Genomic DNA, 13476 nt, shown 5'->3' with positions numbered 1-13476 from the left:
TCAAAATTCACACAAGAATTTGATTCAAATGATTGCAACATATACTTGAAAATTAAAATTATAATTGTTACTGAAAGTAATGAGAAACCAAATTAAAAATTATTGCTCATCTAAATAGATAAGTTTTTGCTCTATGAGACTGTATATGACTAGTATGTTAAGGAGCATAAATTTACTAAACTGTTGCAAAATAATGTGATGTTCTTCTAGCATTTTGTATTTAGAGCTATTGATTCAGAGGTTACTTTTTTTCCTTCTCTCTTCCCAAGAGCTATTTTATCTCAGCTCTTGGTTTATCATAGCTGTTATTTGAATGGCTGTCCTGAAGAAAATTACAGTCTCCTAGAAAGTGACGTTCATACTTGCAAAGCCTGTTCTGAGAAAATAGCATTCTCTAAAAAATCTGATTAAAAAAAAAAAAAGAACTGCAAAACTGACTTTACAGACTGTGCTGTGTGGCGTTTCTTAGATTCCTTATGTTCAGAGGATGTGACTTAATGTTAATTGCATTGTGTTTTCAGACTAAGGAAAGGTTGTGGAGCTGGCTGTAACAGTGGTGGAAATATTGAAGATTCTGATGCTGGAGGTGGGGCTTCTTGCACAAGTAACAATGCCACTATCAATGAGTCGCAGAGCAGCGTGTCGCAAGGAGGAGTGAATGCACCTACAGGGCAGGGACCTGGAGCAGTACAGCACCCTCCTGTGGCACCTCATCCCGGGGCTCATCCCACTGCTCTTCCTGCAGCTCATCCACCAGCTCATCCATCCACTCTGGGTAATGTTAAAATACAGCTATAACGATTTTTCACAAGTACAATCCCTGTAGCCAGAGCCAGCCTCTCCACTCTTTGGATCTGGCCTAGACTAAAAGAAAAGACAAAACAGACAGATGTACAAACCTTGATTGTTTTATTAACACCTGCTTGGGTTCCTCTCACACTACAGTGCTGTTTTGTCCAATGGAAAGTTTCCAGAGATTTATCCTGTTGAAGTTTAGTTATTTTTGCAAAACAGACCACATGACTTTTTGCAACGAATCTCTACAGATTGATTCATCTTAGGACTTCTGTCTTATTGATTGTTAACGTTAAGCTTGCTGGTTTTTAATGTCTTCATATTTTTCTTATTTATATACTGGAGTGGATCATTAATCTCAGTTGTATTTTAGCTAAATCCTAACAGAACCTGTGCTGACCTGAAGCTAGTGAGGCAATAAGCAGTAAAACCAAGAAAAAGCTTTGCAAATTCTGCCTTTGCTCAAAGAATATAAATGTGCATGTAGCTGAACACACTGGGTTTTTTCTTTACGTAGCATGAATATCTCTGCAGCTCTGAAGGTTTATACAAGTTCTTCATTTAGGAATGACACTAAATAATATTCATAAACTGCTGGTTTTTTTACATTAAATTTTTCTTAATGCTTAAAAACATCTGCTCTAATGTTTTCTGATCCAGTCTGAGTCTTTGAACATCCATTCAAGCATATTAAGAAAGAATATTTGCATTTTTGAAACACTGACATCTCTATCTCCTGTACTGTCTTCAGTATTGGGAGCTTAAGTGTTGATGTTAAGAAACAAACTGCTAATGTGGTGAGAGCAAGGCTGAAGCATTTTTCAAGTGATTTGTCTCATGGGGATTGGGAATAGAACAGAAAGTGAGATTCCATGATAAAATGAGTGAAACGCACTCAAATGCTCTGCTATGTTAAGTGCAAGATCCCTAATCCTACAATACCATTGTTTTAGATGCTGTTGATTAGACCCATCAATTTTGTATTTAATTGCTAAAGCACTTGTATATCATAAGTCTAACATGTGTGGGAGGCTTTATCAAACTCCTGATTCTGTATCTTTTATTTTTAGGCACCAGTCACAGCTCTCACTCTGTGCAGTCGAGCCTTGTCAGACATTCCCCTGCCCGTGCCTCAGTAGCTAGCCATTCATCTTATTGCTACGGCAGTCGTCATTCATCTCTTCGCACATCCACAACAGGCTTTGTGCCTTGTCGGCGCTCTTCCACCAGTCAGATATCCCTTCGTAACCTCCCATCATCCATCCAGTCCCGCCTATCTATGGTGAACCAAATGGAACCTACTGGCCAGTCTGGAGTCAGCATGCAGCATGGTCTGCCCTCTTCCAGCAGCTCCAGCCAAAGCATCCCAGCCTGTAAACAGCATGCCCTTGTGGGCTTTCTAGGGACAGAAGGAGGGAGTAATGCAGCTGAAACTCAGTCAGCTGGTAATGCAAGCCCTGCAAATCAAATGCAAGCCAAAAAGGATGACGTTATTTACAGAATCCAGGTGAATAGTCCAGAAGAAAAAGTTAACCTAAACTTCCTTAGTCACGTGCTTTTGTTAGTGTTATCTTGTGTGTTGCTGCAATCATGACTTTTAAGTACATGCACAATCTGATATGCCTCTGTATACAATAGTTGTGCAGTTACAAATGGAGAACTAATGTAAGGAAACACTTTTCTGGACAAGCACTCTTGCTGCATGTTTAGACATCTCTGTTTATATTACTTACTTTACTTTCCTGTAGTACAGGCTTGAGAATGTCAGCTGAATTCAGTTTTTCTCCATGCTTGGTCTGGTTTTATTCATGATGATGCATAAAGCTAAAGAGCTTCGCCTGCAGGACTGAAAGCAACTAGTGGTGTTCTTTTCTACCAAGTAGATTGTCCTCTAAAATAGGTGTTAAAAATGCTGTTGCTTTCGTTTTACATGTGTATGTGTTCTTTGGTTATTGCTGCAAGGCTGGCTTACTGAACAACAAACGGTATACCATTGACTAAGTTGATTATTGGCAGCCTTAGCAGCTCTGTGAAAAATCCAGAAATATTCTTGCTCTTGTAGCTTTCAGTAGCTGCACGTACACGTTCTTGACAGTATATTACTGGGAAAGACCAAACAGTATTTAATAGGTCAGATCATGACAAACTTGACTTCACTGCTGACGTCACCTGATTTTAGAATAAATTGCATCTTTAGTCATAGTTAACTAAGTTAGTTAATGTAGACAAAAAGTTAACTAATTTTGTAGATTTCTGCTTAGTAGCTTTTGTTTACAGACAATGGCATTTCTATGAAACTGTTTCCTTCCTTTGTGTGAGGAAGACACAGACAAGGTTGCCGTATGCCATGGGATATTGGATGTTATGCAGTTCTCTCTGTCCTTAAATAGGAAGTTTTCAGGAGTTTTCTCCTGCTGCTCCTGTAGAAAGGCTAATTAACTTCATAACGCTGGGTGGGTCTCAACAAACCATGCTAATAGGAAAATAGCTTTTTAGCCTACTAATGAATTCTCTAAGCCCATGTTTCCTAAGGTTTAATTCTCTAAAAGTGATGAGCCAGTCCTAACAGTTCGTCGTCACTAAACTCTTCCCTGCTACTGGACCCTGTGCTGCCACTGTGTATTCTGAGCTGTCTCGGACTCTTCTGTGGACCAGCGTAACTGAAAGAAGGGCTGGGGAAGGGAGCCAGGCAGCAGTGAACCAGTATATTGTCAGCTGTGTCTGAAACCACAGCCCAATTTCCATCATTGCTGCTGCTCAATTATTTTTGTAGCTTGGAGCTTGGGTTTGCAGCATTGAAATCAGATATTGATTTCTGTGTGGTCAAGTCAGTTCTGTGGAAGTATGCAAAAGGTTACAGTTAATCCATCTTTTAAATTTTGGCTGAACTAACAGTCAAAACTCAATTCCTACTTATAGTTAATGGATCCCAGTCAAGTACTGGAAGGGATCAACGTGTCAAAAAGGAAAGAGCTGCAGTGGCCAGATGAGGTGATACGGCTAAAAGCTGGAAGAAACAGCTGGAAAGACTGGAGTCCTCAGGAAGGCATGGAAGGCCATGTAAGTTTTTTTTGTTTGTTTGTTTAGAAGTTGACAAGCTAATTAATTCAAAAGAAAAAAGTGTCTTGATGAGGCAGTCTGTCTGGGTGTCAAGGCTAATGACATGCTAGTAGTAACTTGGATCAGCAGCTGTCTTCTAAGTCAGTGTTGCTGGAAGAGCAGTTCTAGAATCCTAATTTGGAGCAGAAGTATATTTCTGCAACAGTATTGAAAAGAAACAAGATGATTCAAATGTCAGCCACTTCTTCTTCCTTGCCTTCTTCTAGCTCTTGTCATGAACTCTTACCTCAGGCATTCTGCTTACTCATCCAGCCTTCATTTTCCTTTCCTTAATCAATCCCTTAGAAAATACTGAAGGTCAGTTTGCCAGCCAGTCTTTAATTGAATGGTTAAGAGTATTTGGTTTTTAAATTACTCTGAAAATTGAGCCAAATTCTTTGTCTTTGTTTTGTAATAAGTACTTAATTGATGTTTCCTTTATGAAGGAAATATGCTATAACTAAAACTTGCAAAAGCGTACGACTTGAAACTCAGTCTCACTTTTCCCTAGGGATGTTATATCTGCATATGAAAATAAAAATTCACTGATTAGTTGGAAAAGATCTCCCATTGTAGATTCTTCTAGTTTTTTACCCAAGGCATACTGTTTATAGATCTTCTCATCTAAAAATTATGCAGTGAGTATTCTTCCAGTGGTAAATAGTACAAGGTAAGAGCTGCTGACTTTGTACATGCATTGGTTTACTGATGCCACTGTATTTTCACTTTGAATGTGTCTGTTCTGACACTTAATAAGAATGATCTTTTGATAGTCTGCTTATTTCAGCTCGAGATGTCATTCAACTAGTGGATGCAGGAGCATGACATTAAGGAATATTTGGAATATATTTTTATGTGTATGTGAAGGAAGGGCCATGAAAACAAATTCCTTCCACAAATAACTCTATCACAGTTGACCACCCTGAGGTCTAACTTGTAGAACTGACTTGTATGTAATGTGTAGGAGAATGCTGTTTAAAATATTCATAATTAAGTTGGGGTTAGACAGTATGCTTTTTGGGATTTCCTTCTGAGCTATTGCAGATAAGTAATGTCATAAACATGATGAATGTAAAAGGTCAAACTGAAATGTGTTCTGGAATCATGAGTCCGTTTGTTCAACACTGGACAGTTTTTTTTATTTCTGTGGTTCTGCAGTTTGTCCTGCAAGTTGCAACATGCTGATTTATGGTGGCTGTTAACAGAAAGATTGAGAGGGAGTGGATGTTCCTTGTCTGTTGTTGGTGCAGTATATTGGCAGGGTTTTAGAAGAATGTCTTTTAACTTTGGATGATCTGGTGCTTTCTCCCTTTCTTCTTATGTATGATTGTGAGGAATGGATTTAACTCGAATGACAGTTTCTGCTGCTTGTTATAAGCATATGTCATCAGTAAATTCATTGCTTCTTAGGACAGTCTTCCCTTTCTAATCCTGCACCTTCTGCAAACACACAGAACTGATGCTTACATGTTGGGGTGCTGCTCATCAAGCAGTCTGCCTGCCAAAGCATTGTTCTATCTGCATCCATGTATGAAATTCAGCGTCAGAAAAACGCACACTATGGTACCTACATAACAATTATGGCAACATCCTGAGTGGCATGTAGGCTTCATGGGAAGGGAAAGGAAAAGAAGCAGTAGTCAAAAGCAGAAGAAAGCAAAAGGGCAAGTGGGACAGAATGGTTTAAGGACAGTGAGAATGGATAAGAAGCAACAGCCACGTTGTTCCTCGTGTTTTTATTATTACGGGGTTTGTTTGTTTGTTTTTTGCATAGGGATATGGGATTGGGGAATTGAATTATGACAGGTTTTGAGTCATCATAATAAAAATAGGTATTCTGTATCTGGTTTCTTGAACTGTAAAAGTATCAAAATGTGTTGTGAGGAGTAGGGTAGGTTGTGTTGATCCTCACAGCTCTAATACCCTTAGTTAATACGCATCTAAGGGTGATTGTAAAGGAGAAGCATCTACGTTGTGAGTACTGTGTATTCTCAGTTGTTAAAAAATTATCTGTTATGCTGAAAAAGCACTTTTCCAAAGTTTGCTTTTTATTTTGCTAAGCCTTGCCAGTATATTCACTGCACAAAAACATTGTAGGGCTTCTTCAAGGAAATGAAATTTAGCCATCTTTAGATTGGAGCTCCTTTTTTTCCCAGGAATCTAAGGTTAGGGTGTGTTCTGCATTACGTTTGTATGTGCTAGAGCTTTTGATTATATTTTTTTTTCCCCAACACTGCCATGCACAAGACAACCCCAAAAGATTCTTATCAGCTCCTCGCTATCTGCTGACTTTATTTTGCGTGTGATCAGTCATAGAAAATACTAAATCAGAATTAAATGTCAGTCATTATGTAACTGATGGTAAAACTGACTGAGTTACAATTCATGTACAGTTTGTGCATGTACAAACTTAGTTTCTAAGGAGCCTTGATATTCAGGCCTTTGGAGCATTTGGCTATACAAAGGTGCTAGTTTTATGTTGGACAGCAAGGATGTAGTATTTGGACTTCACTGGGGAATGCTTTGCATCTGAGGGTGGTATATTCCTACTTCCACTCAGTACAACAGCATTTCTTTGTTTAAATAAATAAATTATTTTATGTTATCTCTAATTTTACAGGTTTTTTGCCTAACTCCTGATAAACTGTATTCTGTGCTGCTGTGTGCTGCAAAATGCTGGGATACTTTAGAAGTATTGTGGCTTCAAAATTATTATTTCAAAATATTCTTAATCTGCATGTGTACAGTTTTTTTTTCCAGTTGTTATTTACTTTGCATGATCTGTGCAGCTCTGATTTGGCTCAAGTTGTATTAAAATCCAAATTCAGTGAGGAGTGCCTTCTGGTAAGCTGCAGATCTCCAGCAAGACAAATAGCTAATCAAGAAGCATGTAAACGTTGAAAAATGAGCAGCTAAGTCAGTGTAGCCCTTGTGTTACGACTCCCTTTGCCTTGCAAGGGTCCTGAATTATCAGCTACAACTTTGAAATGACAGCTGTTCCTATGAAACTCACATTTTCTTTTACTTGATTTTTTTTTCCAGGTGATTCACCGCTGGGTGCCTTGCAGCAGAGATCCAAGTAGTCGGTCCCACATAGACAAGACCATCCTGCTGGTTCAAATTGAAGATAAATACGTTGCTGTTGTTGAAACTGGAGTCCTTGAACTTGGGGCTGAAGTGTAAATCTCTGAGACTTAAACTTCCCCTTCTCCAACAATTCAGAAGAGAGAAGGGTCCAGAAGCAGCAGCTCCCAGGACATAAAACTTTGGTCCAGTTGTAGGAGAGGACTTGAAACAGATTTGTCTAAGTCCTTTTCCCCAAATAAACAAATGTAAGAAATTTTTAAGTTGTTAGCTGCTGAAGAAACATTTGCATGAAGGATAGATTTGTTGAGACATATCTTTTTGTTTATAAATTTTGTTTATGCATTGTGTAATGCTTTAAATCAACAAACGTTTCAGTTCTAAGATCAGAGCACCTCATATTTTTCTAATTGTTTTTGCCAAAAATTGCCATGTCTTGTCACAGAGTGTGTGGAATTCATCCACCTTATTTTAAAGAAATTGACTACAGACATTCAGTTTGGTGAAACACAGTGTAAAGGTTTCAGGAGTGGCAAGAAGAGACTGAACAGATGTATAGATTCTTATTCCTTATGAGCTAAAACATTAATGAGAACTGCACTAATTTTTTACAGCAATGCACTAAAAACAACCCTGAGATTGCTGAGAACATTTATTTATATATATAAATATAAGTATATAAAATACCATTATTTAAATTGCCTTTGGGATTAATCCCCTCCTTCTCCATATACATGTTGATGGTAAGGGCTGTGCCATGGGTTTGGTTCTATGTTCTGTATTTCGTACAAGTGCATTTGCTGCATCCTCTTCACAATAAATGGTAAAATAAGAAATATCTAGACATGTACCTGAGTATCCCTGTACTACATCAGAATCTATTGTGGCAGTGGTACCTCAAATCTATACAATACATCCAGCTTTAAAAGTGGACCCGAGTACACTATCTTCCATCTGTTTTCCCTTAGCTAGCTTAAGCTACCTTGCTTCTTTATGCCCAGAACTGACTATGTTGTTTCATTGGCTCTTCTCTGGCAGATAGTTGAGTTCTGTAGGGGAGATACTTGAAGGTTTTTTTATTCTATCCAATTAAAAATATTAAAAAAAAAAATAAAAAAAACAACAACTTTTAAAAGGCTTTTATAGAAGGCACAGCCCTAAACTTGTATCACTTCTTCTGCCACCTTGCCTTTTCTTTCCCTTTAGTCTTCATTCTTTTCTATGACTTGAATTTTATTTTCTGTGATTATACATTCTATGTAAGTGTAATTTGAGTATTTATAACTGTGAAGTTGAATTATTCATGTGTTACATATCCTAGGTTTTATTGTATTTTTTTAAATGTGTGTATTCAGGGAAACAAGTAACTCAGAACTACCGTGGGAGTGTGAGAGGGAAACTGGTTTGGTTTTGACTTGCAGTTCCTATGACTCCTCTTAATCCATAAGAAAAAGAGTGTACCTATTGTGATTGTTTCCTGTTTCTGATCTGTAATTATGTAGGATTCTGTGCAGAATCTGCACACAGTCCTAGCTTTTGGGAGCAGCCATCTTCTTCCCAGTCACCTCTGCTTCTTTCTAAATAATGTAATCGGGACATACTTCTGATATACCACTGAGGTGGTTGCAGTTATTTCTCAGAGAAACCCAATCCATGATGCACCTAGTGTAAGAGTGAAGTGATGTGGGATGAGGGAGGGAAAAAAAAAGCAAGAGATGTCTGCTTAAAAATTCTTGGTGTTCTGACTCAAGTCACTGTATGCTTGCTAGCTACAAAAGGGTAGTTCTGTGTGCCTGGTAGCTAGACAATTGTTAAAACTCCCCCAGTGAATTACACTGGGGCCTTGCTTACATCATACTCTATGCAAATTGTGCTCCAAGCACTGTGCATTCTGCAGATGCATATTACTAGCTGTTGTATGCACGTGCAGTTGATCTTGGTAGAAATGCACGGTTCTGGATCTGCCACCATTGAAATAGTCTTGCTGTTCCACGTAGCTCATCATATGTGCACACTATAGTATAGTTAAATTCATCTGCCGTGTATCAGGAGGTGTAGTACAGCACATGAACCTTGGTCAGTAGTCTGGTAATTTTGCTGTCAGGAATGAAGAACATTTGTGTATTTTAGATTGCAGATGTTTTGGTTAGGGTTTTATTCTGTCTTTCCCCATAGGTGGATTACAGGGTTTCCTGTATGACTAGGAATACTACTTCATCAAGATTCTTTAGAAAGAAATAGGCCCTCATTGGATCTTTGTTCTAGAAGGTTGTTTGGTGTTTTTTTTTCCCCTGTACTAGAGCCTTAAGGTAAACAAATGACTGAAAAGTGAAATATACCAGGCTGGGGTTTTTTTTTGTTGTGGTGTTTTTAACTCAATTGAGGCAACTTGCAGTAAGTTGACCTTGAGTCTGAATAATCTATACCATTGTCTTCAATGCAAGATAACAGCAGTATCCACTGCTGCTGATAAATGTGAAAGGAATTAATGACTTGTTCACATAAAAATTCTAGTGAATATGTAACTGGAATTAAATTAGCAAACAGCAGATGGGGGGAAAAGAAAGGCTTTTTCCTAAGGGATAAAGAGAGTTGATAGATCTTTTTTTTTTTTAATTTTAAGACTTTCAGTGTCTTGCCTTTGAGAGATGGATCTTAATGTGGCTGGATTGCAGGCTGATAGCTTCTTTCAGAGATACTCAGCAAACGCCTGCTGTGCAACCATTGACATAGCACTCCTGCGTGGCTGAGGTCTGCTCAACAGCAGTCACCTTCTTGTGATTGTACTCTTCCTTAAGGCTTTGGAAAATTAGCATCTTTTCCTTCAGTTTTCCTGCATTCCAACCCCTAAAGATTGATACCTGACTGTATGTTGGTTTGTGTAAGTTTGTGTCTTGGTTCTGCTGTGAGTGTGACAAAACACTTGTTCTAACTCTCCGCAGGATAGATCTGTCCTGGGGATGGAAACTTCTTGTTCCTATTGTTCTATTCTCCATGATTTCCATCTTGATGTAGCATTTTTCCCCCGCTATGGCTGTAGAAAGGATGATGATTTTCCAGGTAGTCCTGTCAGTCCAGATTGAGCTCAGCATGGAACAGGATTGTTTCTTCAAAGCTTTCGTGAGAACCTATAAACGAGTGCATGAACTCGGGCCACTTTTCATTGTGTGATGATGTTCTGTTGCCAGAAGAACATTCCAATTAAGCCCTGTTTTAGATGTGCACCGATCCAAAAACCATTTTTTGTTTCTCTCTTTTCTTTGAAGGCGATATCTATGTATACGTACATAAATACATATGTATTTACTGCTTCCCATGACAGATATTTAATGTCTGAGAAGTGCTTAAAAGCCCCCCCGATTGGTTTGTGTCCATCACTAAACAGGCTGATGTTTAATTTTAAGTCTTTATGCATCTTTCCAGCCTGTGAAATCTTTTGAAAATGGTCCGAATTAGAAAGAAACAAGAAGGTATGTGACTCCAATGGTATCTCTGATTGTGCCACTTACTCTACACTAATTGTGATGGATTCTCAGGGGCTCTCTCTTGTGAAACAGCATTTCTGAAATTGTTTCAGAGTTGGCAGGAGAACAATGGCCAAGATCTGGATTTTGGTTTAGATTCCATTGAGGTTGGTTCCTGTGGCCACAGTGCTGGAACGCGCGATGTGTTTCTGAGTGTTGACCTCAGTTTTCCCACCCGCTATGTGGCTCATCCCCCGTCCTTCCTTACCACCACCCTCGTAACCCCACCTGGATTAGAACAGCTGTTCCACGAGGCCTAAGGGCTGGTGAGCAGCAACATGGAAACTCACAGCGCAGATCCGTGCCCTTGGCCGTCTGACAAGTGGCCATGGGGCTTTGATTAGCACAGGGTGAGGGGGAGAAGAGGACGTCTTACAATCAGATCCAAATTCAGAGCTTTCCTCTGATGAGACACACGGCACCACGCAACCTAGGAGTGTAGATAGAAAAACACTGCTTGGACGATCTTTCTCAGTTAGAGGACTCTCCGTTCACAAAATGGAGCAGGATAGATTGCATTTCTTACAATTAATATTATTCAGATATTATTGTACCTATATTGGATTTGGGGTTATACCACCACAGGTTTTATGCACTTATTTTTATTAAGGAATTTTATACCTATTATATAGGCATCTATTCTTTTGTTGTCTGGCTCAGTCTTTGATAACCTAATGCAGTACATTTACTGAGGCCGGACGCCTTCAGAAACGAAACTGGCCATTACTGGTGCCTTAGTAAAAATGTGGGTCCATAACACCTTGGTGGAAAGTAAAGCATGTGGCTTGTTCACCCCAGCATGATGCACATATTTCCCAGAAGGTGATTAAGATGGCTGCTCCAAAAGAGTTGAGGAGTGCACGTACATCGCTCACAGTTCACAAGCAGCTGAATAGGAGCAGTTTTTGACTTCTGCTGTGTACAGTTTGAATGGAGAACCCCAGCCCACGGCCCTGGACAGTGGCGACGAATAGCTGGGTACTTCTTACTTAAAGATTCCCCCTGAAAAAGCTTGGCCGCGAGCTGCTGAATGGAGAGAGAGAAGAGATGCATGGGAGGAGGAGGGCTTGTGATGGACGATGACAATAGATATATATCGCCTCTACCAGCAACCGGCTACCTTGCCAGGCATAGGGATATACGTACCTGCGTGTCTGTGAGTGTGTATGTGTCTGCGTGTGTTACTGGAAACGGCCTGTAAATATTGTAGCTGTTGAAAATGGAAAAGGCGGAGAGTTTTTTTTTGCAACCTGGTGCAGCAAAAGGACAGTATTGACAGTGGCGAAACACTGAGAAATAAACGACTTTTTTCACGTGTTGTCATTTCTTGCACTGTTACGTTCTCCCGGGGGTCACTGGCAGGTTCCCTCGGGCCTCCCGTGCTGCGGGCGGCTCTCAGGCGGCTCCGCTCCGTCCTTACGCCTTCCCACGAGCAGTGCCATCCGCCCCCTCGCTACCGTTGAACAAAGATGAGAAAAACTCCTTAGGTACGGCTTCTGCATTCGCTGTGCTTCCCCGTCTCGCTCTCTTTCCATAACCTGCCACGCCGTTACCCCGTCGTTCCGCCCGGCGCTTTTCCATTCGCGCTTCCCCGGGACCTCTTGAGCCCCCCGTGGTTCAGCGGCCGCTTTCCCACGTTCTCCACCAGCGGGCGGAGCGCCGTGCGGCGGAGCTGCCGCCAGGGGGCGGCCTCGTCCCGCCGGGGCCGTGCGGGCGCTGCCTCGGTCCGCGCCGCCGTCCCTCCGGCTCGGCCGTTCCGCGCGGCCCCTCGGCGACCGCCGCCTTTGTTCAGCAGCGGTGCCGCTTCGGTCTCCGCCCCGCCGCGCACGGACGCTCCTCGCCCGCCCCCGACGGGGCTGTGGCAGCGCTCCGGGCCCCGCCACGTGCGCGAAGTGCCGGCGGGGCGTCCTCCGGAGGGGGAGCGGCTCCGTGAAGGGCGGCGATCCCGTGGGCTGGGGAGGAACGCGCGGGGAAACGCCGCGTCCGTCTTCGGGCAGCAGCGAGCGGAGCGGGAACGGAGCGCTCCGGTGTCGCCGCTCGGCCCCTTTCCGGCAACGGCCCCGAGCTGGGAGCCAGAGGTGCGTTCATCACATGCGCCCATCCCGGAAGCCAAGAACAGAGTCCCCGCATCCCGCTTTATTTTACCTGCCCGCCGCAAGCCGGGCCGTGCTCTGAGCTCGGGCCTCGCTTTCCCTGTTTCAGCGGGCGCAGTGCTGAACTACCGGCGGGGATGGGGCGACGGGGCGCCCAGCTGACATCCCCCAGAGCTCTGCCGGGCCGGGCCGCCGCCGTTCCGCTGCCCGGGGGCAGCCTGCTCGAGCTGCTCCTCACTGCCCTCAGCGCAGCTGCGCCGGCGGGCAGCGGGAGGGTCGGCACAGCTGCCTCTCCGCCCGGCGGGCTGCAACGGCTCTCGCACCGACGTTTCTTCCCAGCAGGAGCCGAAGTGCGTGGCTTTATGTAAGGGCGAAATAAAACCGGGCTGGGGGTGTGTGGCCGCGCTCCCGCTGCCTGCCCCGCGTGGCTCCCGACCCCTCACGTGGGTGCCCCGTGGCTCAGCTCCACGTCCTATAGCCTTCTTCCGTGTCCCCATCCCCGTGTCCCACTTCCACACCCTGCGCCCCAATCCCACATCTCACATCCTACCCGCGTCCCGTCTCCACGTCCCACGTCCCGGTCCTTTGTCCTTCTCCCCGTCCTGCATCTCAGTGCCACGTCCCACTCCCACCTCCGTGCCCCAGTGAGAAACGGCTGCCGAAAAATACTTTCAGGAGGGATTAAAACGAGGAATGTGTGAAGGCCTGGAGGGGCTGAAATTCCGTTTCAGGTGGAGTGATTCCCCGTGACTGTAGCAAACGTACAGCCACAAAACCAACTGCTTCACTCTCAGTTCTCATATACAACGTCTGGTCGTCGGTGCCTGCGTTCTCACTCAGGGCCTCGACCGCCACTCTCCATGCAGGAAGGGGAATGGTGA

At 42.8% G+C, this 13476-nt stretch overlaps 1 protein-coding gene across 11 annotated transcripts in view; it reads left to right on the top strand.

Moving 5' to 3' along the window:
• Nucleotides 1–11815, top strand: part of PCNX1 (pecanex homolog 1 (Drosophila)) — an 86428-nt gene extending 74613 nt beyond the window's left edge. For all 11 annotated transcript variants that reach the window (XM_015287579.4, XM_025150850.3, XM_025150849.3 and 8 more), the window contains 4 exons: nucleotides 522–775; nucleotides 1866–2302; nucleotides 3715–3855; nucleotides 6937–11815. In XM_015287579.4, coding sequence (XP_015143065.1) covers nucleotides 522–775; nucleotides 1866–2302; nucleotides 3715–3855; nucleotides 6937–7077 — 973 coding nt within the window. In that variant the 3' untranslated portion in view covers nucleotides 7078–11815. The remainder of the gene's footprint in view (nucleotides 1–521; nucleotides 776–1865; nucleotides 2303–3714; nucleotides 3856–6936) is intronic.
• The last annotated feature ends 1661 nt before the right edge of the window (nucleotides 11816–13476 follow it).

Source organism: Gallus gallus, chromosome 5 (genome assembly GCF_016699485.2).
Source record: "Gallus gallus isolate bGalGal1 chromosome 5, bGalGal1.mat.broiler.GRCg7b, whole genome shotgun sequence".
Classification (NCBI taxonomy): Eukaryota; Metazoa; Chordata; class Aves; order Galliformes; family Phasianidae; genus Gallus; species Gallus gallus.
This window is presented reverse-complemented; position numbering and strand designations above follow the sequence as displayed.